Raw genomic sequence first — 20106 nt, 5'->3', positions numbered from 1 at the left:
AAACTGCAAAATGGAAAAGTTCTCTACGTGTAATTTTCCCTCAAATTCTGTTAAAAGCCGAACTTTCATAGTCCCTTCAAGCCGTTAAACAGCCAACTGAAATATTTGATATAATGCATTGTATGAATAATGTTGCGTTAGAATATGAAAATAAACTTTTGTAAAGCAGCTAAGCAGCTGAGATTTGAAGCATTGTTAAAAGAATATCAGTGCTTGAAAAGAACCCAGAAGTTCATCTGACGCTGTGAAAATTAAAAAAACATGCCTACCGTTATCAGAAACGAAACCAATTCGAGTTTCTTAATAGCTAATCGGAAAGAAAAGCGTTATCGTTATTTATCAGGGTGTGCTTACGCTTTTTCAGCTGCTTGGCATTTACTTTTCGGCTTTCACCGAGTCCGGGTAACGATAATTTGTTAACCATAAACTATTTGAAATTTTTCTAATCTGCAGAAAATGGTGATTCCTCAACCTGTACCGCACACTATTTCGATACGAATGGTAGATGATGAAATTTTGAAAGATGTAAAATTGTGGGAAATACAGACACCACCGGAAAATGGCTTAATTTGGGCTATATTAATGAGTTACATTTTTTCCCTATCTTCATCAAAAATCAGACTGCAAAGATATCAACAACTATTAGTGTTGAAAAAGGATAATGAACAATACCAATACCCTGATGGACTGGAACAAAATCTTGAAAACGTAAGTAAAAAGTTTTTTAAATTTAATCCTTTCCGAAACCGTCGTTTCTCTTTTTATAAAGACAATTTAATTATGGCACTTTTCAATTACTTTAGAGAAGTATTATATAAACGTTTAAAAAATAAAGATGACAAATTTGAACTGCAAGCAGTCTCGAATACCCTGAGTTGTTGCATTCATATGTATGAAATTGAATCTGATGGAAAGACGAAGCACAGTTTTTATCACCCAGAAGATGAGTCGGTGAATAAAAGTGGTTCTTTCAGGCAATTAATTTTATTTAAAAGACATGACCCGTTAATGGTAACATACGGATATGGTTTGTCTTCACGCGATGCTTTACCATTAAGAATCTCTACCCTTAGATTCGTAGCAAAGGAAATAAAAATTTCAACTAATGTTCTTTCGCAATTAGAGAATGTCATTTCATGTGAAAAATACGATGATAACTTTTTGAGTGGTGTTCTTAAAACATGCAGCTATACGATACCTTACTTATACAAATCATTGCACGTGGCTCAAAAGCTTTCTAAATATGGTTTCAACGTTGATCCCAAAAAAACGGATAGACGAGGGTTATCCAGTTTTTATTACTGTATAAATATGCATGACATTCTTGCATTACGTCGGCTATATAATTATGCGACTAACACCATTGCTACACCTGAAAATTGTATTAGAAATCCGAACGAAAACATTTTAACGGCTGTGGAAGAGGTACGTCATATTTTGAAAAACGACTTAGTGAACTCAGAGGGATTTTTCCCGCTTGGTGATAAAAGAGACCAGGCTAGATACCTGTGTGAATCATATCTTCGTTTTAATGAGTATCAGCTTAAGATTGTTCGAGAAATCTTACACATTAGAATGGAGACGTCTGATAAAAAATTACAGCAACGTATGATAATATTTTCCATAATCGATAACTACTGTGAGTATTTTTATTTTGATAACGGATCACAGGAAAATGCATTTCTGAATTACGTCAAATTTAGCGCCTACTACGATAATCTAGATTTGTCTACCTGTTTCATGTTTTTCGACAATTTAGTTTCACTGTATCATTTGGTGGACGAGAAAAATAAATATATATATGTCAATGCTATTAAATCACTATTTCTATTCATTCTATCGAATAGGTATTTTTCAAAACAGCAACTTGATTTTGTCCCGCAATCTTTAGAAGAACTGTGTAAAAACCCTGAAAGTATTTACCGATTCACACCTTTTACTTATCGAACTGAATTTAAAGCGAATGCAATGATTTTGTCTGCCGAACTAAAAAAAAAACTTTACAATTAATCAATTCACAAAGACATTCGTGAAAGGAGTTGACCTTTTAAGAGAAACTATCACTAATTTACCAGAAATAAAGAATGAATTTTTTGCTAGAAAATTGCGAAATTATCTCACAATCGCTACAAAGAACAACTCAGAAATCAATATTTTATGTCTTGAGAGAATTATTCAGGTGTTAGGGGAAATAATGTGCTCTTCTAACGAAAGTGGCTGCATTTTTAAACATTTTCTTCAATCTTGCTTGCCAGAAGGTTTGGAAAAATCTCTTTGTGAATTACGAAATCATTGTTTTTCGAAATATAGAGCAAATTGTGTTCAAGGTAGAATAGATTTAGAGAAACAAAGAAATAAATATTTAGGACACCTTTTCGAAGAAATAAGAGATTTGTTTTTTATATTGAAACCTACCACGGAAAATTATTTTTTAAGACTTAACGAACTTCTTATTAAAAGAGGTAAAGAAAAATCTATAGATGGGTACATTGAGATTTTTCAGCACTTTCATCGATTTCAAGAACATACATTATTGCATCGAGAAAAGTATTTTATTGGAAATAAAAAAGACTTCGCAATTATATCAAATAATCTGCTTCAGTTTATCTACGAACGTTTGTCTATAAGCGAATTGAAGAAAATGTCTGAATCTTTAGAGTTAGAGAGTGAAGATTTTCTGACATTGAATAAATTGGACACTTACTTTAGGTCATTAATATATATTACTGAGTACATTTCTGAATCTAATAGAAACAGTGATCCACATTTGATAAATTGTTGCAGAAGGATGAATACTGCTATTGATATTCTTGGAACAAAACCTATATTTGAAGTCAGAAATAAAATATTGGATATATTAAATGACTTCAAGCAAATGTATAGTAAAATATTTGATGAATTCGATAAATTAAATCGATATGAAGGACTTTCATTGCCAAAAAGAAATTATTTGAGTAATTTAAATTATTTTATCTTCAGATGTATACATTCTGAAGATAGTTTAGGTAAAGAAATAAATGAATTTATGTTAGCTTTTCATTCAAATGTTTTTAAATTTGACGAACTTGAAATTAAAAATATATTGGAACCTTTTGAAATATATGTGAATTTCTGGTATAATCTAAATCCACATAAACACGAATCTAAAGTAAATGTTCTAGAAGGTTTAAAATTAGTATTAAAAGAAAAGTTTAAAAAACAATCAAATGGAAACGGTCAAGAATTAAATTTCACTCTATTAAAGAATCTAACTAAAACATTAAAAGACTTTAATATTTTTTCTGCTAAAGAATCAATTCAGCTTAAACAAAATATTTCAGATTTGCTGTTTGAATCTAATAGAAAATTCAAAGAAGCTAGAAATATTTTTAAAGCTTTAAGCACAATTGAAGACTCGTCCATGTCAGAGGAAGAATTTGAAGATCTTTTAAAAAGTGTAATTTTGCCTCATAAAACGAGGAAAAAAGTTTTTGAACATATTTTACAATCTGGATTCAAATCAGCTTTAACATGCCTGGAATTTGAACCAGTTTTGAAAATAAAAGATATCAAAGATAATTTGGAATTGAATGTAACCAAGCAGCTAATGGAATTATTTAAAAAGGAAAAATATCGTACAATTTTTCTCAAAATGGATTTGGAACCTGAAATAAAACGCAAAGTATGCTACATCATGAATCAAAAAATTTATTTTTTAATAAATAGAATTAAAAAATTTGAAAGAATTTTAATAAACAGCCAAGAAAACGTCAGATATTTATGGCTAAAAAGGGACAATGAAGCCATAAAGCAGCATATAAAAATTTTGATGTGCGAAAGGTTTTTGAACGAAAGAGAAACCAGAGTTTCTTTAGAAATGTTATTGTTTGATTGTTTGAACATCTTGAAAGATAAGAAACTACAAGAATTGTGGGAAAAAACTATTAATATGTTCAATGGAATAAATCTGAGAGATTTCCTTTCCCATGGAAGTCCAGTTGTAGAACTCGTTGTAAATTTTTTGGAGCCCGAAGATTTGCCAATGACATTCATCCAGAAAATACTAGAACTGATCAGTGATAAAGAAGTTTTAATTTCGCTTTGTGAGTTGTGGATCTCAGTAAAGCCTTGCACTCTACAAGAACTGGAAGCGATTCTTGAATCTGATGCTGAAGATGAATATTCTAACTCCAGAAAAAGTATCAAAAGTTGTCCCAGATGGAAAAACTATTTCAAGCTATTGCCTCTGGAGATTTGATGGATTTAGATTTGGTAAGTTGATTATTAATTATTTTTTAGTATTATTTATTCATTTACTAGGGCGATAAGTCTCCTGTTTGCTGCCGCTCACCAACCTCGATGTTTGCAACGCAATAATTGTTGCTTCTTAGTCCAGAACAATTTTTTTTCTCTGAAAGTTGAAATTATTTACTTCAAATAAATAATATGCAATGAAGAATTCTTTTTCTCTTAAAGGATATTTTAATGGCTTTTGGAATTTTTAATGAATTCTTGCAACAATAATGATAACTTCACTGCATTTTTTCTTAATGTACCTATCTTAATCATGTTACAAATACAAAAATAAGCACCTGTTTAATACAATGCTTATAACTTGATTTCTAAATAATCCATAAATTGCTGTTCGCGAAAGTTGGAAAATAAATCCTCCAAATTGATTTTTTAAAACTACACGAATGAAGCTTTTGTATCGAATGGGATTTTTTTTTTTAAATTTCAGAAATTAGCAGTGTTAAAAAAAAATTTTAAATGTGAAATAAGTTGCATTTTTTCACATAAGTTTTCTTAAAAGTTTTAATAAAAAATAATCAATAGCATGACATAGTTGTAATCTATAAATCGTGGCAGATAATTTTAAATTGTTTTTTTTTAATCAAAAAAATACGAAGGCTTAATAGTAGTTAAAATGGTAGTATCAGTACAGAAGTAAATGTAAGGGAGCTTAAAAAACACAGTAACAAAAGTAGTAAAAAAAATTAAAAAATATATTTTGTATCTGTTTACACTTTAAATGGATTCACGTAAATAATTCTACAATTCGTCCACTGTGGGCTATAATGAAAACGGAAGGTAATACCTGTTTTTAACAAATTGAATTAAAACTGTTGTTATCTAAAAAGATACAAATGCTGTTAAGTTCTACAGAAATTATAGCCCATACATGTAAATAGTACAATTTTTAAACACTTAGACCACATCTTTTAAAATATCTTAATTTTAAAATACAAATTGAAATAAAATCTTCCCGAGAAAGTTAACTTTATACTCTCATAGGAATACAATTCATGAGCATACAAACTGAATTTTTGTGACCCATCCTCACTGTAAAATAGGATCAACCAAATAGTTATTTTGATAGTAAATAGTACCTTGTCGGTTCAGTACAAATAGTGTAATGTATTTTTTACAATGGATAATATCTTACATTTCTGCTTCTCACTTGAATTTTATGAAATTGAATTAAAAATATACTTTTTAAACACCATGTAGGAGAGGGTTTTTTTGTTTTTGATATTGCCATTCTAAGAGGGTGAAAAGGTATCTCATAAATCCAATAAAGAACATAAGAAAAATTCTATCAAATTAAAGCTTTATAGTTCTCGCTGAAGAAAACGATTAAAATCGTTCTACAGTACTAATGTAACTGCTTATAATTGTGTCCTTTAGAATTGATGCTAAAGATAGATTGCCAAAGAAAGTGGAAGTTAACAAACATTTCATTATAAATAATGAAATCAAGATAATTCTTAAAGGTATCTTTAATCACAGAGTTTCTGTTTAAATTATTTATACCCTTAAATTTGCTCGATTGAATGTAAAAATATACATTGAAAACAATATTTTATTTGAGTGGACTGAAAACCTAGTTACGAAAATAGATACAAGAACTATACTTTTTTGTGCATGAAAAACTAATAAGTTCGAAATTATTGTTCGTAAGGTCTTAAATTTAATCTAGTTACGGAAATAGATACAAGAACTATACTTTTTTGTGCATGAAAAACTAATAAGTTTGAAATTATTGTTCGTACGGTCTGAAGTTTAATCGTATTCGATTCAATGTAAAAAATAAAAAATAAAAATTGGAAAGAATGTGCTATATCTGTTTATAATACAAATTTAATTACGTAAGTAGATAAGACAGGGTTCCCGCTGGTCTTGAAAATTCAAAAAAGCGGTAAAGAAAATAAAATAAATGTCGATATTTTAATTTCTGTGGAACCATCACTAAAATTTTTTTCCAACGGCAGTATATATGCATGAAAATTCCAGCTTCTAAACCACTTAGATAAAGTGGTATATTAAGATAAGAAATATCTTTTAGCAATGTCCTAAATTTACAACCACTACAAGGACCGTTAGAACTCTGTAAGACTAAATATTAAATTTTTTGTGCATAAAATCAATATAACTTTGAGATTATTGTTCGTTTTGTCTCAAATTTAGTCTTATATCATACAAAGTAAAATAAAACACATAAGGAACAATATATTATTTGTTTAGACTTCAAAATTAGTTGCGCTAATAAATACATCATAGAATAATCGATGTCAGCTAATTTTTTCTTAATTTTTGAGTTTATTGTTTTTTTAACTACCACTTTAAGCATAAAATATTTTATAGTATAATATTTAGTTTATTTCAACTGAGATAGTAAGTTCCTCTGCCGAGCAAGATAATATTTGAATTAATAGTTGTTACAACAAGCAAACTCTAAGTAAGATTTTTTTAAGCCCTCTCAAACTACATAAATTTGTTTTAACCACACATTGTTGTGTACATTACATTATTCTAAACATTTGTACACCTTATAATAATTTTTTTACTATTAATAAATTAAATACTATAAAAAATCATAAAAAGTAATTTCTTACGTAGGGGTTATTTTTAAAGAAGTTTTATAATTGGTTGTCCGAATTTTTATTTCAGTTACTTCCTTAATTTTGAAAAAATGGCGAAATACTCAAAAAGTGAAATGAGCATCAAGCAAACTGGATTAATAGTTATGGTTTATGCGATTAATAGTTATTATTTTGCATAAATCTTATCGAATAGGTGTTAGTACGAAACTGTACTTTTCATGCATAATAATTTATGTAACTTTTCTATCGACTTGATTTTGGTTTTATTCGATTCAGCGATAAATAGGAAGCAATACTTCGCGCGACTAGATTAGAATATCAGGAGCAAAAATAAGAACAAGTCATATATGTACTATTTATACATTATACCTACTAAATAACTTACAGCTTCTAAACTATTCGTCAGTTAGACTCGGTTTTTATATCTTTAAAAGAAATACTTCGTAAAAAATGTTTCTCATATTAATTCTTTGACGCAGAATTTTTATTTAAAATAATTTTTTCGTTATTTTGTATTAATTTTGGTCAATATAGATAAAAACATATTTAGCATTCTAATAATCTATGGTTATGTAATACAGCATTAAACATCGGTGCCTTTTTCTGTGTTAAAAGGTAAAATCTTCCAAACACTCTTCCCTTCCAAACAATAATAGTAATTATTTGTTGTTATTTAGATCTAAAAGAAATAGTTATTCGTCATTGAAATTTCTTTAACTTACAAAATCAATTATTGTTAAATTTTTGATTATAAATGGAAAAAAAAATCAAACTACATTTTTTAGAGTCCATATTTTAAAAGAAATATAATTTCGAGTATCTAACAAATTTCTTTGGTAACTGTTAGATTTTTTTTTTTTGTAATTAGGGCGCCAGAAAAAAATGCGTAAAAGTGGTACCGGGACACCTTTTACGATTAACCTTTTGCGGTCGTATGTCTAATAAAAGGCGGAAAACACCAAAAAAAGTTTTTTTTGCTACACATGTTCTCGAAAACTAAGGCTTCATATTGTAGACTGCTTTAAAAAGTACTATACGATGGGGAACTATAAAATATAATTTTTTCATAAAATTTAAACAAAGTATTGACTTACATATATCTAAAGTTAAAAAAAAAATTTATAAATTTTAATTTTCCTTCATAATCTTGCATATAATGTATTCCGACCAGCATGACACCCATGTATAAAGGTAATACGACAGCAAAGGGTCAAGATAGATAAAATAAAGTTCCTCTACCTTTATAAATTTTAGATAGCTGCTAAACCCATCACCTCCTACACCAGAACGGGTTTTTAGCAGTAGTCTGCGCACAGTATTTAAAAAGTGAACCAGTTGTGCGCATGAACAGTATTTCTAATTTAAAAGAAATGAATTTCATATATATTTTAGAATTGAATTTGTAGTGGTTGATAAATAAATAAAACAAATTAAATAAATTGTTAGACACATATTTGCTACCACTTTCTTATTTTTACTAGATTTTGTATTAAATGACTCTTTCGTTAAAAGGTTTAATTTTAATGTGGCCTGATCGGACTACCCATAAGAAACTGTGTGGAGGCGTTGCTTAACTTCACCTCGAGTGAGGAGACAAATTTAAACTATGTCCAATATTCTCTGGAACAACTTCTAAAAAATTGACCTAAAATCAATATTTCATGGTGAGTTATTTGCCAATAGCTTTTGCTTGAGTAATGATGAAATGGGATGAGTTTTAATTTTTCCATGGTCCTTTTTAAATTCTGAATGAATTCTGATTGCGCTTCAATGTTTGAATTTTCAAAAAAATCATACGGTAATTTTATATTTTCACCATACAAGAGTTCTGGTGGGGTGGCTTGACAGTCATTTCGCAAGGTTGTGCGGAAACCAAGTAGAATATAGGAAGTAATTTTGTCCAGCTTGGATTTTCATGGCACATTATGCTTGCTTTCAAAGTACGATATCAACGTTCAACACAGCCATTAGCTTGTAGGTGATATGCAGTAGTTCTATTTCTTTTAAAGCCAAGTAATTTTGAAAGTTCTTGGAACAATTGAGAATCAAATTGCTCACCCTGATCAGTTGTAATTACGATTAGAACACCATAGCGAGCGATCCAATTTTTCAATAAAGCATCAGAAACTGTTTCTGCTCGAATATCAGGTAAAGGAATGGCTTCTGCCCATCGCGTGTAGCGATCAAGGCAATCGCAAGGAAATAACGAAATCCTTCTGATGATGGCAAAGGTCCAATCAGGTCTAGATTAATTTCTTGAAACCGTTGATCAACTATAGGATATTCTTGTAATGAAGTATTATTATGTTTAGAAATTTTGGATTTCTGGCATTTTAAACAACTTTTGGTGCAATCGCAAATGTCTTTTTTTATTGATGGCCAAATAAATTTTGATGTAACTAATCGAACAGTTGCTTTAATTCAAGGATGTGAGAGATTGTGAACACTTTTGAATACTAGTTTTCTAAAGTTAATTGCAATAAATGGTCTTTTAATTTTTGTGGTAGTATCGCAATATAATGAGTGATTAGAGCCAAAAATAGGAACCAGCTCAAATTTAAAAAAAGAGTTTTGAGATGTCATTAAATCTTTTAACTCATCATCCATTTCTTGAGCTTCGGCTAGGGATTCAAAGTCAATTTCGGAAATTAATTCTTATTTCTTCCAATCTTGATAGAGCGTCAGGAACCATGTTATCTTTTCCAGAAATGTGTTGAATTTCTAATGTGAATTGGCTAGTGTACTCCAAATGTCTTTGTTGTCGGGGTGATGCTTTCTCCAAGTTTTGTCGGAAAGCGTATACCTGCGGCTTGTGATCAGTGAATAACGTAAATTCTCGACCCTCCAACAAATATCGGAAATGCTTAATAGACGAATATGCAGCTAACAGTTCCTGGTTCGCTGCTGGTATATGCAGCTAACAATCATTATTGACGAGTTGTTGAACCACTCCACCTATCGCTACATTGGAGGCTTCTACCATAAGGGCAAGTTTAGCAGATGACACTGGATGAGACAAAATTGCTGCAGATTTTAACAATTCTTTGGATGTCGTAAAAGCATTTGAAGCTTCGTCTAACCATTCGATACTCATTCTTTGTGCTGTTTTTTAAATAATCATATAAGCATGCTTGGTGTTGAGCTACTTGAGGAATGAATCTTCAGAAATTTATAATTCCCAAAAATCATCTGAGTTGTTTGACTGTTTTTGGTTTGTTGAAATCTTCAATGACCTTCACTTTTTCTTCTGTCGGGCAAATTCCTTTTAGAGAAACAGTGTGGCCAACAAAATTCACCACAAGCTTAGCGAAGCTGCATTTACTGAGATTTAATGTTAATCCAAATTAATGCAATCTCTCAAAAACTGTTCTGACATGTTGTAAATGTTTCTCTTTAGAGCGCGATGCATTTAGTATGTCATCCAGATAGACGGAACAGAATTCTAGGCCACGTAGAACGGCATGCATAAATCTCTGGAATGTCTGCGCTGCTTTGCGAAGTCCAAAAGTCATCAATGGAAATTCTAACAGTCCGAATGGTGAACTAATAGCTGTTTTTTCTATATTTGCTGGTTCCATGGGAATTTGATGATACCATCGATGAAGATCTAATGTGGAATATACCGTACAACCTTCTAATTGGTGCGTAAAATCATGCAGGTGTGGTATTGGATATCTATCCGGTAATGTAGCTGCATTTAAATCACGATAGTCTCCGCACAGTCTCCAGTTTTTTTCTGAACCAGATGTAATGGACTAGACCAAGGACTACTTGATGGTCGGTATATGCCACGCTCAAGCATGTAGTCAAATTCTGCTTTGGCGATTTTTAATTTCTTTGGAGCCAATCTACGCACTCTAGTCCACGTAGTCTAGTCCCATACGCTCTCTATGGGTGGACCTTTTGTAACAATTGCATGAGTGACATTATGGTTGACGTTAACTTTATTCAGTTCTATTTTTTCTGAAGATAAGTTTTTGAATTCTTGCAGTAGAGAATGAATATCCGGATCTAGATGATGACTATCGAGGGATGTTAAAAATGAAGATGGTCCTTTAATTATTTTAGTTGAGACTGTTAATGATGTTAAAGGACCAATTAAACGTTTTTGTTTAATGTCGACCAAAAGTCCATGTGGTGCCTTAAGAAAATCTGCGCCAATTATTGGTTTTGAGACGTCTTGCTATGATTAAATTCCATTTGAAACGTCTTCTCAAGCCTAAATCTAAACTGATAAGTTTCTTGCCGTAAGTTTTGATAGAACTTGAATTTGCAGTATAAAGTTTAAAATCAGATGGGAGCAGTTTATTTGGTTTTGGCGGTGGAATTACAGACACGTCAGCACCGGTATCAATAAGATAGTGCCTTTTGCTTGACTTGTCAAAAAGAAAGAGGCGTCAGCTTAGTTGGCCATAGTCGATGGCCTCTTCAATCAATCGGCCCATTAGTTTCCCGAAGTATCTGTTGGTTTCTCAAATTTGCAAGGCTTAACACAGCGACGTGCCTTGTTTCTAAATTTGTAATGGTACCAACATAACTTGTAGTGAGAAGATTGGGACCTCGAACGGCTATGATCTCGAGCTCTTACAGATTTATTTTAAGATCTACCCCTTGTGATGAATGTATCAAATTTCTTAGTTAATTCTGCAATATTAATCTCCACGGAATTAGTTTTTTCGTCATTAATGTTATTATGTTCAAAAGTTTTTTTGAATATTTTGTTCACTGTACATAACTCTGTTGAGCTAAATATAGCAATAATTTTGTTTGCCATCCCTGCAATTTTATCCAAAGAATCTGAGCTGATAGATAATATAGCTTTAATCTGTTGTGGTAACCTCTGTAGCCAAAGTGATTTTAGCAACTCCTCAGAAATGGAATTTTTAGCCAAACCTTTCATTTGCCGCAACATGTCAGATGGACGCTTATATCCAAGATTAACTTCAGTCAACACCTTTTTTAACCTAGCTTCTTCAGTATCTGTTAATCTATTTAATGATGCATTTTTTAAAGCGTCGTATTTTCCATTCATTGGCGGGTTTGACAAAATATCCACTACAAAATCTAAGACATTTTCGTCCAATGAGGCAACGATAATGTTATACTTAGCTAAATCACGAGTAATATTGCCGTTTGCAAACTGTGCTTCAAGTTGTAAGAACCATAATTTAGGTTTATGTCGCCAAAAAATTGGTGGCTTAACTGCCACTTTGTTTACTTCTAAATTCATATTATCTTGAGTTGTTGAATTTAAATTATCGTTTGTGCTTTCCTCTATGTTTAATATAAAGATAAATCAGAAAATAATGGTGATGCACAAACCTTTTTTTTTATCCAAATAAAATCTTCGCAATGTTAAAGTAATCACGTCCTGCGATCACCAGTTGTAAGGGAAGTTTTTCAGTCTTCCTTCCACATGCGATTTTGGATAAATAAAAACGAAGTAAATTGGAGACATCACAACATTTAATATACACAGTTATTTACAAGTTAATATGAAATATATATATCCATTAATACTTTTACATCCCAATATCTGGAACGTCAAGATAGTAATTATTATCGAGTTGTCTTAGCAACGCGATGTTTTTATTTATAAAACTAAATTCAAATGCTTGTTATTTTATTACTCTTGCGCACCACAGAATTTCACTTAATTTTGGAATTGGCAGAAACAGATATTGTGTCTAGTGACCCCGTATTTAAAAATAAATAAAAAGCGGTAGGAATATTATCAAAATAAACAAAAAGCGGTAGGAATATTATCAAAGTTCATTTCGTAAACTTGTAAATATATCTTTCGTAATCTATGTGGATCAGTAAATATGGCACCAGAATAATAAAATAAAGAGTGATATTAAGATTTAGATTTCGGCATATCAAACGATGTTATTTCACACAAGCATTTACAGGCAAATAATTCTTTTGTGGAATGCCGATTCTCAAGTTTCTTTCCAAAAGGGTTGTCTCGGTAATGACGAATCTGACATATTATCTACCTCTTGAATTCGAAAAGAACTTCCTGTAACCGTATGTCTGCAATAAATTCATTCACTCATCTTTTTAAAGCAATTAACGAAGATCTCTAAAAATGTCGTCTGCTTTTGCAATGTATCTCTTTGTGCTGCTTTTTGTTATTGCTTAAGTTAGCCTTTGTTTATAATAACTGTTACAGGCTTCACTGATGAGACGTGACTAACTTTATGTAATATCTAATTTGTAACTGGTATTAGTCAAACCTTGTATATTTTGTAGATATAACCATCTTAAATATTAATCCCACTGGCTGGTGTTTGGTTTCATTTGATTTAGTTAACGATGCAAAATCCCCCCCCCCTTTCATTTGACCGTCAAAACACAACACACTAGAGTTGATTTCATTGAATAGCTACGAAAAATAACACAAGCCTGCAACCAAAACAATGATTGAAAACCAATAGCAGATTTAGAACATCTTACCGGATGCGAATTTCAGAAAAAATTCTATTTTTCAATTCATACTATTATTCAATTCCCACTACCCAATCCAGAAGACAAGGGAACTCTTAGATCAAGTATTGGGAGAAACTTTCCTTCGTAGAGGACTTTTTGATGAAACTAGCCCACATTTTACGTTACAAGGAGAAGAAAAACTACGAAAACTTCTCATGGTTTGTCTGATGGCAAAGATTACTTTAACCCATAATCTGTATACTACTAAAGAGCCGGGTGAAGAATTCGTATCGACCAGCCATCGGTGGGATTCGAACCCCGGGTATCTCAATGGGAGGCGAGCACTGAGCTACCACGACTCAAACTTGAGGTACTGAACTCAAAATGGTTTTTATTCGAGGGAAGAAGCTAAAATAATTCTATCCATCAAATGAAGTATTGTTTCCAGTGTATTTATTACGCTAAATTGAATAAAAACAATTTTAAATAGATAAGTCTAGAAGCTGTTAATGCTTCAAACAATTATAGTATACAATTTTTACTCCTTGTTCTGACTGAGAAATTTTTACATGTCTTGAATTGTCACTTAGACATATAAGGTAATATTTGTTATGTACTTTTAGATGCCAAATTCAATAAAATCTAAATTAGTTTTATATAGCTAAGAGTTTAAAGGAAAGGCGAGTTTAATATATGAAAATTATAGTTTTTGATTTAAATCCGTCCACGCATATAACCTTACAGCTTGGAAACTATTAGTTCGAATGATTGATTTAAATTTTTACTTCATTGAATTTATCATAAAAAATATGCAAGAAACAATGTCTTACTTGTCTGTATAGAAATGCTACACGTGTAAATAACTAAAGCTATAAAGAACGTGAATAAAGTAATGTTCTTTTTATCTTTAGCCCGCATAACACAAAGTATACCAAATCCTTTTTTGGGGGTAAATAATAATTAAGCACAAAATTGTATCTTAGATGCATAAAAAATTATAGAACTTTAACCACATAGACTTTGATTCTCTGTTATTCGATTCAGCATAAAAAAATACATCAAAAACAATATCTTTCACCAAGTAAATAAGACTGTCTGGCTCTTATAAAGTTGACGGCCTTGCGATAAGAAACTAAAAAAAAAATGATAATAATAGCAGCTGTCTGTGTAGACAAGTATGTTATAACTAGACGAGTTGCTTACTGCTATCGTTTCTGATAGGATAGTTTTAGAAGGCGTAGCACATTACAATTTGTCTTCATTCAACACTGAAATGAAGGGCTATGTTGGAAAAGATCCAATTCCACTTGCGCAATTCTTAGGGTAACTGAACTATTCGTTCTTTTAGCATAGGTGCTTATAAAAATTCCAATTTTTTTAGCAGTGCTTATTAATCAAATGTTGTATCTTAGTTCAATCTTAAAATACCTATTGTATGATTTTCATATTAGTTATTGTTGTCAGTCCTAGGGAAGGATTGCTATAAAGTCTTTTTCTTCTTAATACCGCCAGATGGCGTAAAGTTCTTTTTAAATTTGTATGTGTTTGTCTGCTTTTTGTTAAAAAACCTTTACCTTCTGTCTGAATCTCGATCTCCACGGACTTGTTGGTAGCAGAGCGTGGTTTCGGCTGATATTGTATTAGTTTACATTTACTACAACAAATTAAACATCTCAACCATTTAGCTTCTCTAGTGTAAGGGTCAGGTTGGGCACAGAATTCTTGTTCTAAAGCAATTATCTTCTCTTTATATTTTACGCAATTTAGCTTCCTTAATTTTTCCGCATTCTTACAAGACTGTTCTAGTCTTTCAATTTCTTTCATGAGTTTTTCCTTTTGTTTTTTTCTGTCTTCTAATAATTTGGCATTGAGTGTTTTTTCGTGAACCTTACTTAGTTTGTCAGTTAATTTTTCTGTCTAAGTTCTGAGCTGAGAATTATCTTGTTCTGAAACAAAAGTTCTCCCTGATGAGCCAATTCCGCTGTTGAGAACCCCAATCATGTTATTCCTATAAGATGTCCTGGAATTCTTTGTATTAGAAGTATCTGCTTTTTTTAACTGTTCCAACTCCTGTTCACGACGACGTACTACATCTGTAAGATTACTTCTGAAAGAATATAATTCTTCTTTCTTCGATCCAGCAAAACATTAATTTTGTTCATTACTGCGTCAGATTTAGTTGTTCTTTGAGTGGAGCAGCTTCATCTTCATTCTTTTCAATGGTTGATTCTAAGTTCCTATGATGAAGCAAGTGCTCTAGAGTTTTGTAGGGATCTGGTTTGGGCTATGGAAGGGAGTTATCGGTTTCAGTTTCAATTTGCGATTGAGATATATTAAACTGGGTCAAATCCTCAATGTTCCATATGCTACTTTCAGTTTTGTTTGTTAGAAATTTACTTCCTCTTAATGATTCGTTAAACTTGAGCTTTACTTAGTTTGTCAGTTAATTCTTCTATCTCAGTTCTGAGCTGAGAATTATCTTCTTCTGCAACAAAAGTTCTCCCTGATGAGCCGATTCCACTGTTGAGAACCCCAATCATGTTATTCCTGTAAGATGTCCTGGAATTCTTTGCATTTGAAGTATCTGCTTTTTGCAACTGTTCCAACTCCTGTTCAAGACGACGTATTACATCTGTAAAATTACTTCTGAAAGAATATAATTCTTCTTTCTTTGATCCAACAAAACATTAATTTTGTTCATTACTGCTTCAGATTTAGTGATTTCTTCTTTGAGCGGAGCAGCTTCATCTTCATTCTTTTCAATGGTTGATTCTAACTTCCTATGCTCTGGAGTTTTGTAGGGATCTGATTTGGGCTTTGAAGGGGAGTTATGGGTTTCAGTTTCAATTTGCGGTTGAGATATATTAAACTGGGTCGATTCCTTTATGTTCCATATGCTACTTTCAGTTTTCTTTGTTAGAAATGTACTTCCTCTTAATGATTCATGAAATTTAACAGATCGCTCTACAATTACAATATTTTTATCGACATCATATATTCTATAAGCGCTTCTTTCTCTAGAATAACCGACAAAAATCCCAAGTTTTCCCGGAACGTCAAATTTATTTCGGAATTGTTTAGATATATGAAAATAAACGACGCATCGAAATACCTTTAAGTATTTAAATTTAGGTTCTTTTCCTGACTATATTTCAATCGGAAAATTTTGTTTATTTTTACGCGGTGTAAATTAGAAATGTGAGTGCTAAAATGTATCGCTTCAGCCCAGAATTTCAATGGTAACTCACTTTCATATAATAATGTCCTAGCCCTTTCTAATAATACTCTTATTGCTTGCTCAGCAAGTCCATTCGACGAAGTCCATTCATACGGTACTGTTTTTTCATGTATGATCCCATATTTTTCTAGAAAACTATCAATCTCGTTATTAGCAAATTCTAAACCGTTATCTATACTGAATCTTTTGATTTGACAAAACATTTAAAATACTTCATTTTTATGCTTTAAAAAATAAGAAAAGTACATCCCAGAAAAATCATCCACCAGAACTAAAAAATAACTTGAATTCCCTAATGAATCACAATTTTTTGGGCCTGCTAGGTCCGCTTGAGTTAACTCTATAGAATTACTTTGTGCAATATTGATTGTTGGATGACTTTTATGAATTACTTTACTTATGTCACAACATTCACAATGATAATTTTCAAAATCTTTAAAATTTATGCCAAGGATACTTTGCATTTTAATCATGTATTGTGGATTTAAATGACAAAGTCTTTTATGCCAAACATTATAAGTATCGAAATTACTTACATTACATTCAAACTCAGAATTATATACATCATTATAATCAAACGAATTAGGTGAAGTGTTATTACATGATTCCATTAAAATTTCAAAACGATTGTTTACTTTTATAGCTTTTAAAACAATGCGATTGCAAATACGTAAAATCAAAATATCATCACCATTAGATTCAATTTTATAACCTTTATCAACTAATTTAGATACTGAAATTAAATTGTTTCGTAAATTTGGTACATATATAACATCATATATTGTTAGATTTTTTCTGTAATTATCAACTGTTGTAATAGCTTTTACAATACCTTTAGAAATTAAATTTGTTTTCTTAACTGCTAATTGTATTATTCCATTAACATGATTTATGTTTTCAAAAAAGTTTAAATCTTTTACCATATGTGAAATAGCACCAGAATCCAAAATGAAAACAATTTATTAATGCTCCTGTTACTATATTTTCTGATAGCCAAGCTGCTATTGACTGGTTGAACAATGGTAAATCTTCTAACAGAACCAGGCATGTAAATCTTAAATTTTGTTTTATGAGAGATAGGATTGAAGATAAAATTTTAAAAACTGTTTATAAGAATAAAGGTAATATTTCTGATTTTTTAACTAAAGCTGTACCTTTTGAGAAGTTAATTTTCTCTTTGGAAAAATTAAGTTTAATTTGAAATTTATATTAAGAGAATTAATATTTTTTATGTATATTGTTATTTGCATTAAAAGTAAAATCCTTCTCTCAGGGAGAGATTGTTATGAAGTCTTTTTCTTCTTAATATGTCCAGATGCCGTTCTTCTTAAATTTGTATGCAATTGTCTGCTTTTTGTTAATAAACCTTTACTTTCTGTCTGAATCTCGATCTCCATGGGCTACAGTTATCTTAATCATAGAATTTAAAACAAAATTTCAAGAATATAGGGTGTTTCGTAAAGACCACTCTTAATATGCATTTTTAGAATCCTTATCAAAAATGAAAATAATAAAGTGTACACATTGGAGATCGCAAATCGATATTCAAACAAAAAAACATAAAAGTTGTAGATATTCGATCAATAAAGTTGCAGAGAAAGGCAGTTGTAATTAAAAGCAAAACTGTTAGATTGAAACTTCTAATTAGTGTGTTTCTAATTCTTTCAACTACTTTCTGTTTTCTGTGCAATCAAACCTGTCTTGTTGCTTAAGACTTCCTCGCCATCCTATGTCGTGATTTATCAAGTTTTCGAAATATATATATATATTTTTTTTTTTAAATTTTTTTTGGTTAAGTATAAATTTGAGATTTCCATTGCGAATATTATTTTGTATTCATTTTCGATTCTAAAAATACATATTAAGGATGGCATTTGCGAAACACTTTATTTGTGTGTCTTAATGAATTGTTGATTCTTTAAAATATAATGTTTTATACTTAAAAAAAAAAGAATAAAAAATTCTAAGACATTACTTATTTATTTATTTTTGAAAATGATCTTAAAATCTTAATTTACTAAAAAACGTGTGCTACAAATTATGATAATAATAATAATGAAAAAAAAAATACCAGTTCAAATTCTTATGGTTAAAAATTTACATTAGAATTTCGATCCTGTGTAAATATTTTTATCCTTTATTTTTTTAGACTTCTTTCTACCAATGTACTTCAATGCTCCTCCCAAGTGACTACGCCCGTAGATGATTCTGATCAATATGTTTAATTTTCTCTCTTACGTAGACCAGTGAAATAATTCTAAAAATTCTTATGGCTTGACTGTTTAGAACTGTTATTTCATGGATGGAGACGAGATTAAAAACGTCTTTAGTGATTGAACCTCCTTACGATGTGAACCGACTGTTTCGTCTACCAAAAGAAGATTAATTTCTTAGCACTCTCTTCAAGACATTATCTTCTACTGTTATGGAAATCGTAACATGGCGACTCAGTTTTAGTTACGGTTGCAGTCATGGTTACATTTGCTGCTACATAGAACGCAATTATTTAAACTATAACTTGGTTTAATATAACTTATTTGAATAAGTTACACTTTGGTTTATAGTGGATTTCTTCCTTTGGATCATGTTAAATAAATGGAATCTTTATGAATCGGTATAATTTGTATTAACTTCCTGTAACATATTTCTTTTAATTACATAAAATGAAATAATAAAATTAAGGTCTTGTGTGTCTCTTTTATAACTCTAGAACCGTTTAAGCTAGCATTCTCAATACTTTTTTTTGTATATTTCATTTTGTAAATTTTATATTTTTTTCGTTTTATCCTTTTAATAGAAAAAAGACCCCCTTTTTATTATCGATGATTGATTGACCCAACAGATGATACAATTTCTTCTTTACTTGTAGAGAATACCAGCTGTAAATTAAAATCAGTAAATACTTATAACATAAAAATAATATAATACTAAATATTATAATTTCAGAAAAAGCAAAAAATATTAAAAATAAAAATTCCAGGCAAATGTCAGAAAAATAACCAACAAATAATATAGACATTTCTTCATCACCTTCAAAGACCACTAGATATAAAATTAAAATCAACTAGTACTTTAAATATGAAATTTATGAATGGCAAGAAGAAAAATAATAAAATTCTTCCAGGCAAATGCCTGAAAAAAATTTAAAGAAGCAAAGAAAACTGCAGGTCAATAGATGCTATCACAATTTCTTCTACATCTCTAGAGACCACTAACTATAAATTAAAATTAATTTATACTTCAATCATGAAATTTATGAAAGGCAAAATAAATAAACCTATAAAAATTCCAGGCAAATGTCAGAAAAACAATTGATAAACCATGATAGAATTTCGTGAACATCTTTAGAGACCACTTGCTATAAATTTAAATCAGTAAATACTTCAAACATGGAAATTACGAAAGGCAAAAAACATGAAATATAAAAAATCTAGGCAAATGTCAAAAGAAAAAAAAGAAGAAAGAAAGAAAAAGAAGCAAAAAGACTACAGGACAATATTAAAATTTCTTCTTTAGCTGTAGAGACCAGTAGCTATCATATACCATATTACAATTTCTTCTTCTTTAGTGACT

The 20106-nt window shown here is 30.5% G+C and overlaps 1 protein-coding gene and 1 long non-coding RNA gene across 2 annotated transcripts in view; one reads left to right on the top strand and one right to left on the bottom strand.

The window, feature by feature from the left end:
- Positions 1-20106, bottom strand: part of LOC139426670 (uncharacterized) — a 74674-nt gene that overhangs the window by 4218 nt on the left and 50350 nt on the right. The gene's annotated exons all lie outside the window — the stretch shown is intronic.
- Positions 50-19966, top strand: LOC139426703 (uncharacterized). The gene is made up of 2 exons (XM_087151151.1): positions 50-4251; positions 18683-19966. The coding sequence occupies exon 1, from the start codon at positions 2195-2197 to the stop codon at positions 4235-4237; it is 2043 nt and encodes a 680-aa protein (XP_087007277.1). The 5' UTR covers positions 50-2194; the 3' UTR covers positions 4238-4251; positions 18683-19966.

Source organism: Parasteatoda tepidariorum, chromosome 9, assembly GCF_982258835.1.
Source record: "Parasteatoda tepidariorum strain Cologne lab strain chromosome 9, Ptep-v5.0, whole genome shotgun sequence".
In the NCBI taxonomy this organism is placed as follows: Eukaryota; Metazoa; Arthropoda; class Arachnida; order Araneae; family Theridiidae; genus Parasteatoda; species Parasteatoda tepidariorum.
Note: the sequence above shows the minus strand (reverse complement) of the source record. Positions and strands in the feature narration are given on the sequence as shown.

Bases quoted from the DNA above. Each gene is read 5' to 3' on its own strand.
- LOC139426703 (XM_087151151.1), top strand. From the start codon at position 2,195: ATGTGCTCTTCTAACGAAAGTGGCTGCATTTTTAAACATTTTCTTCAA.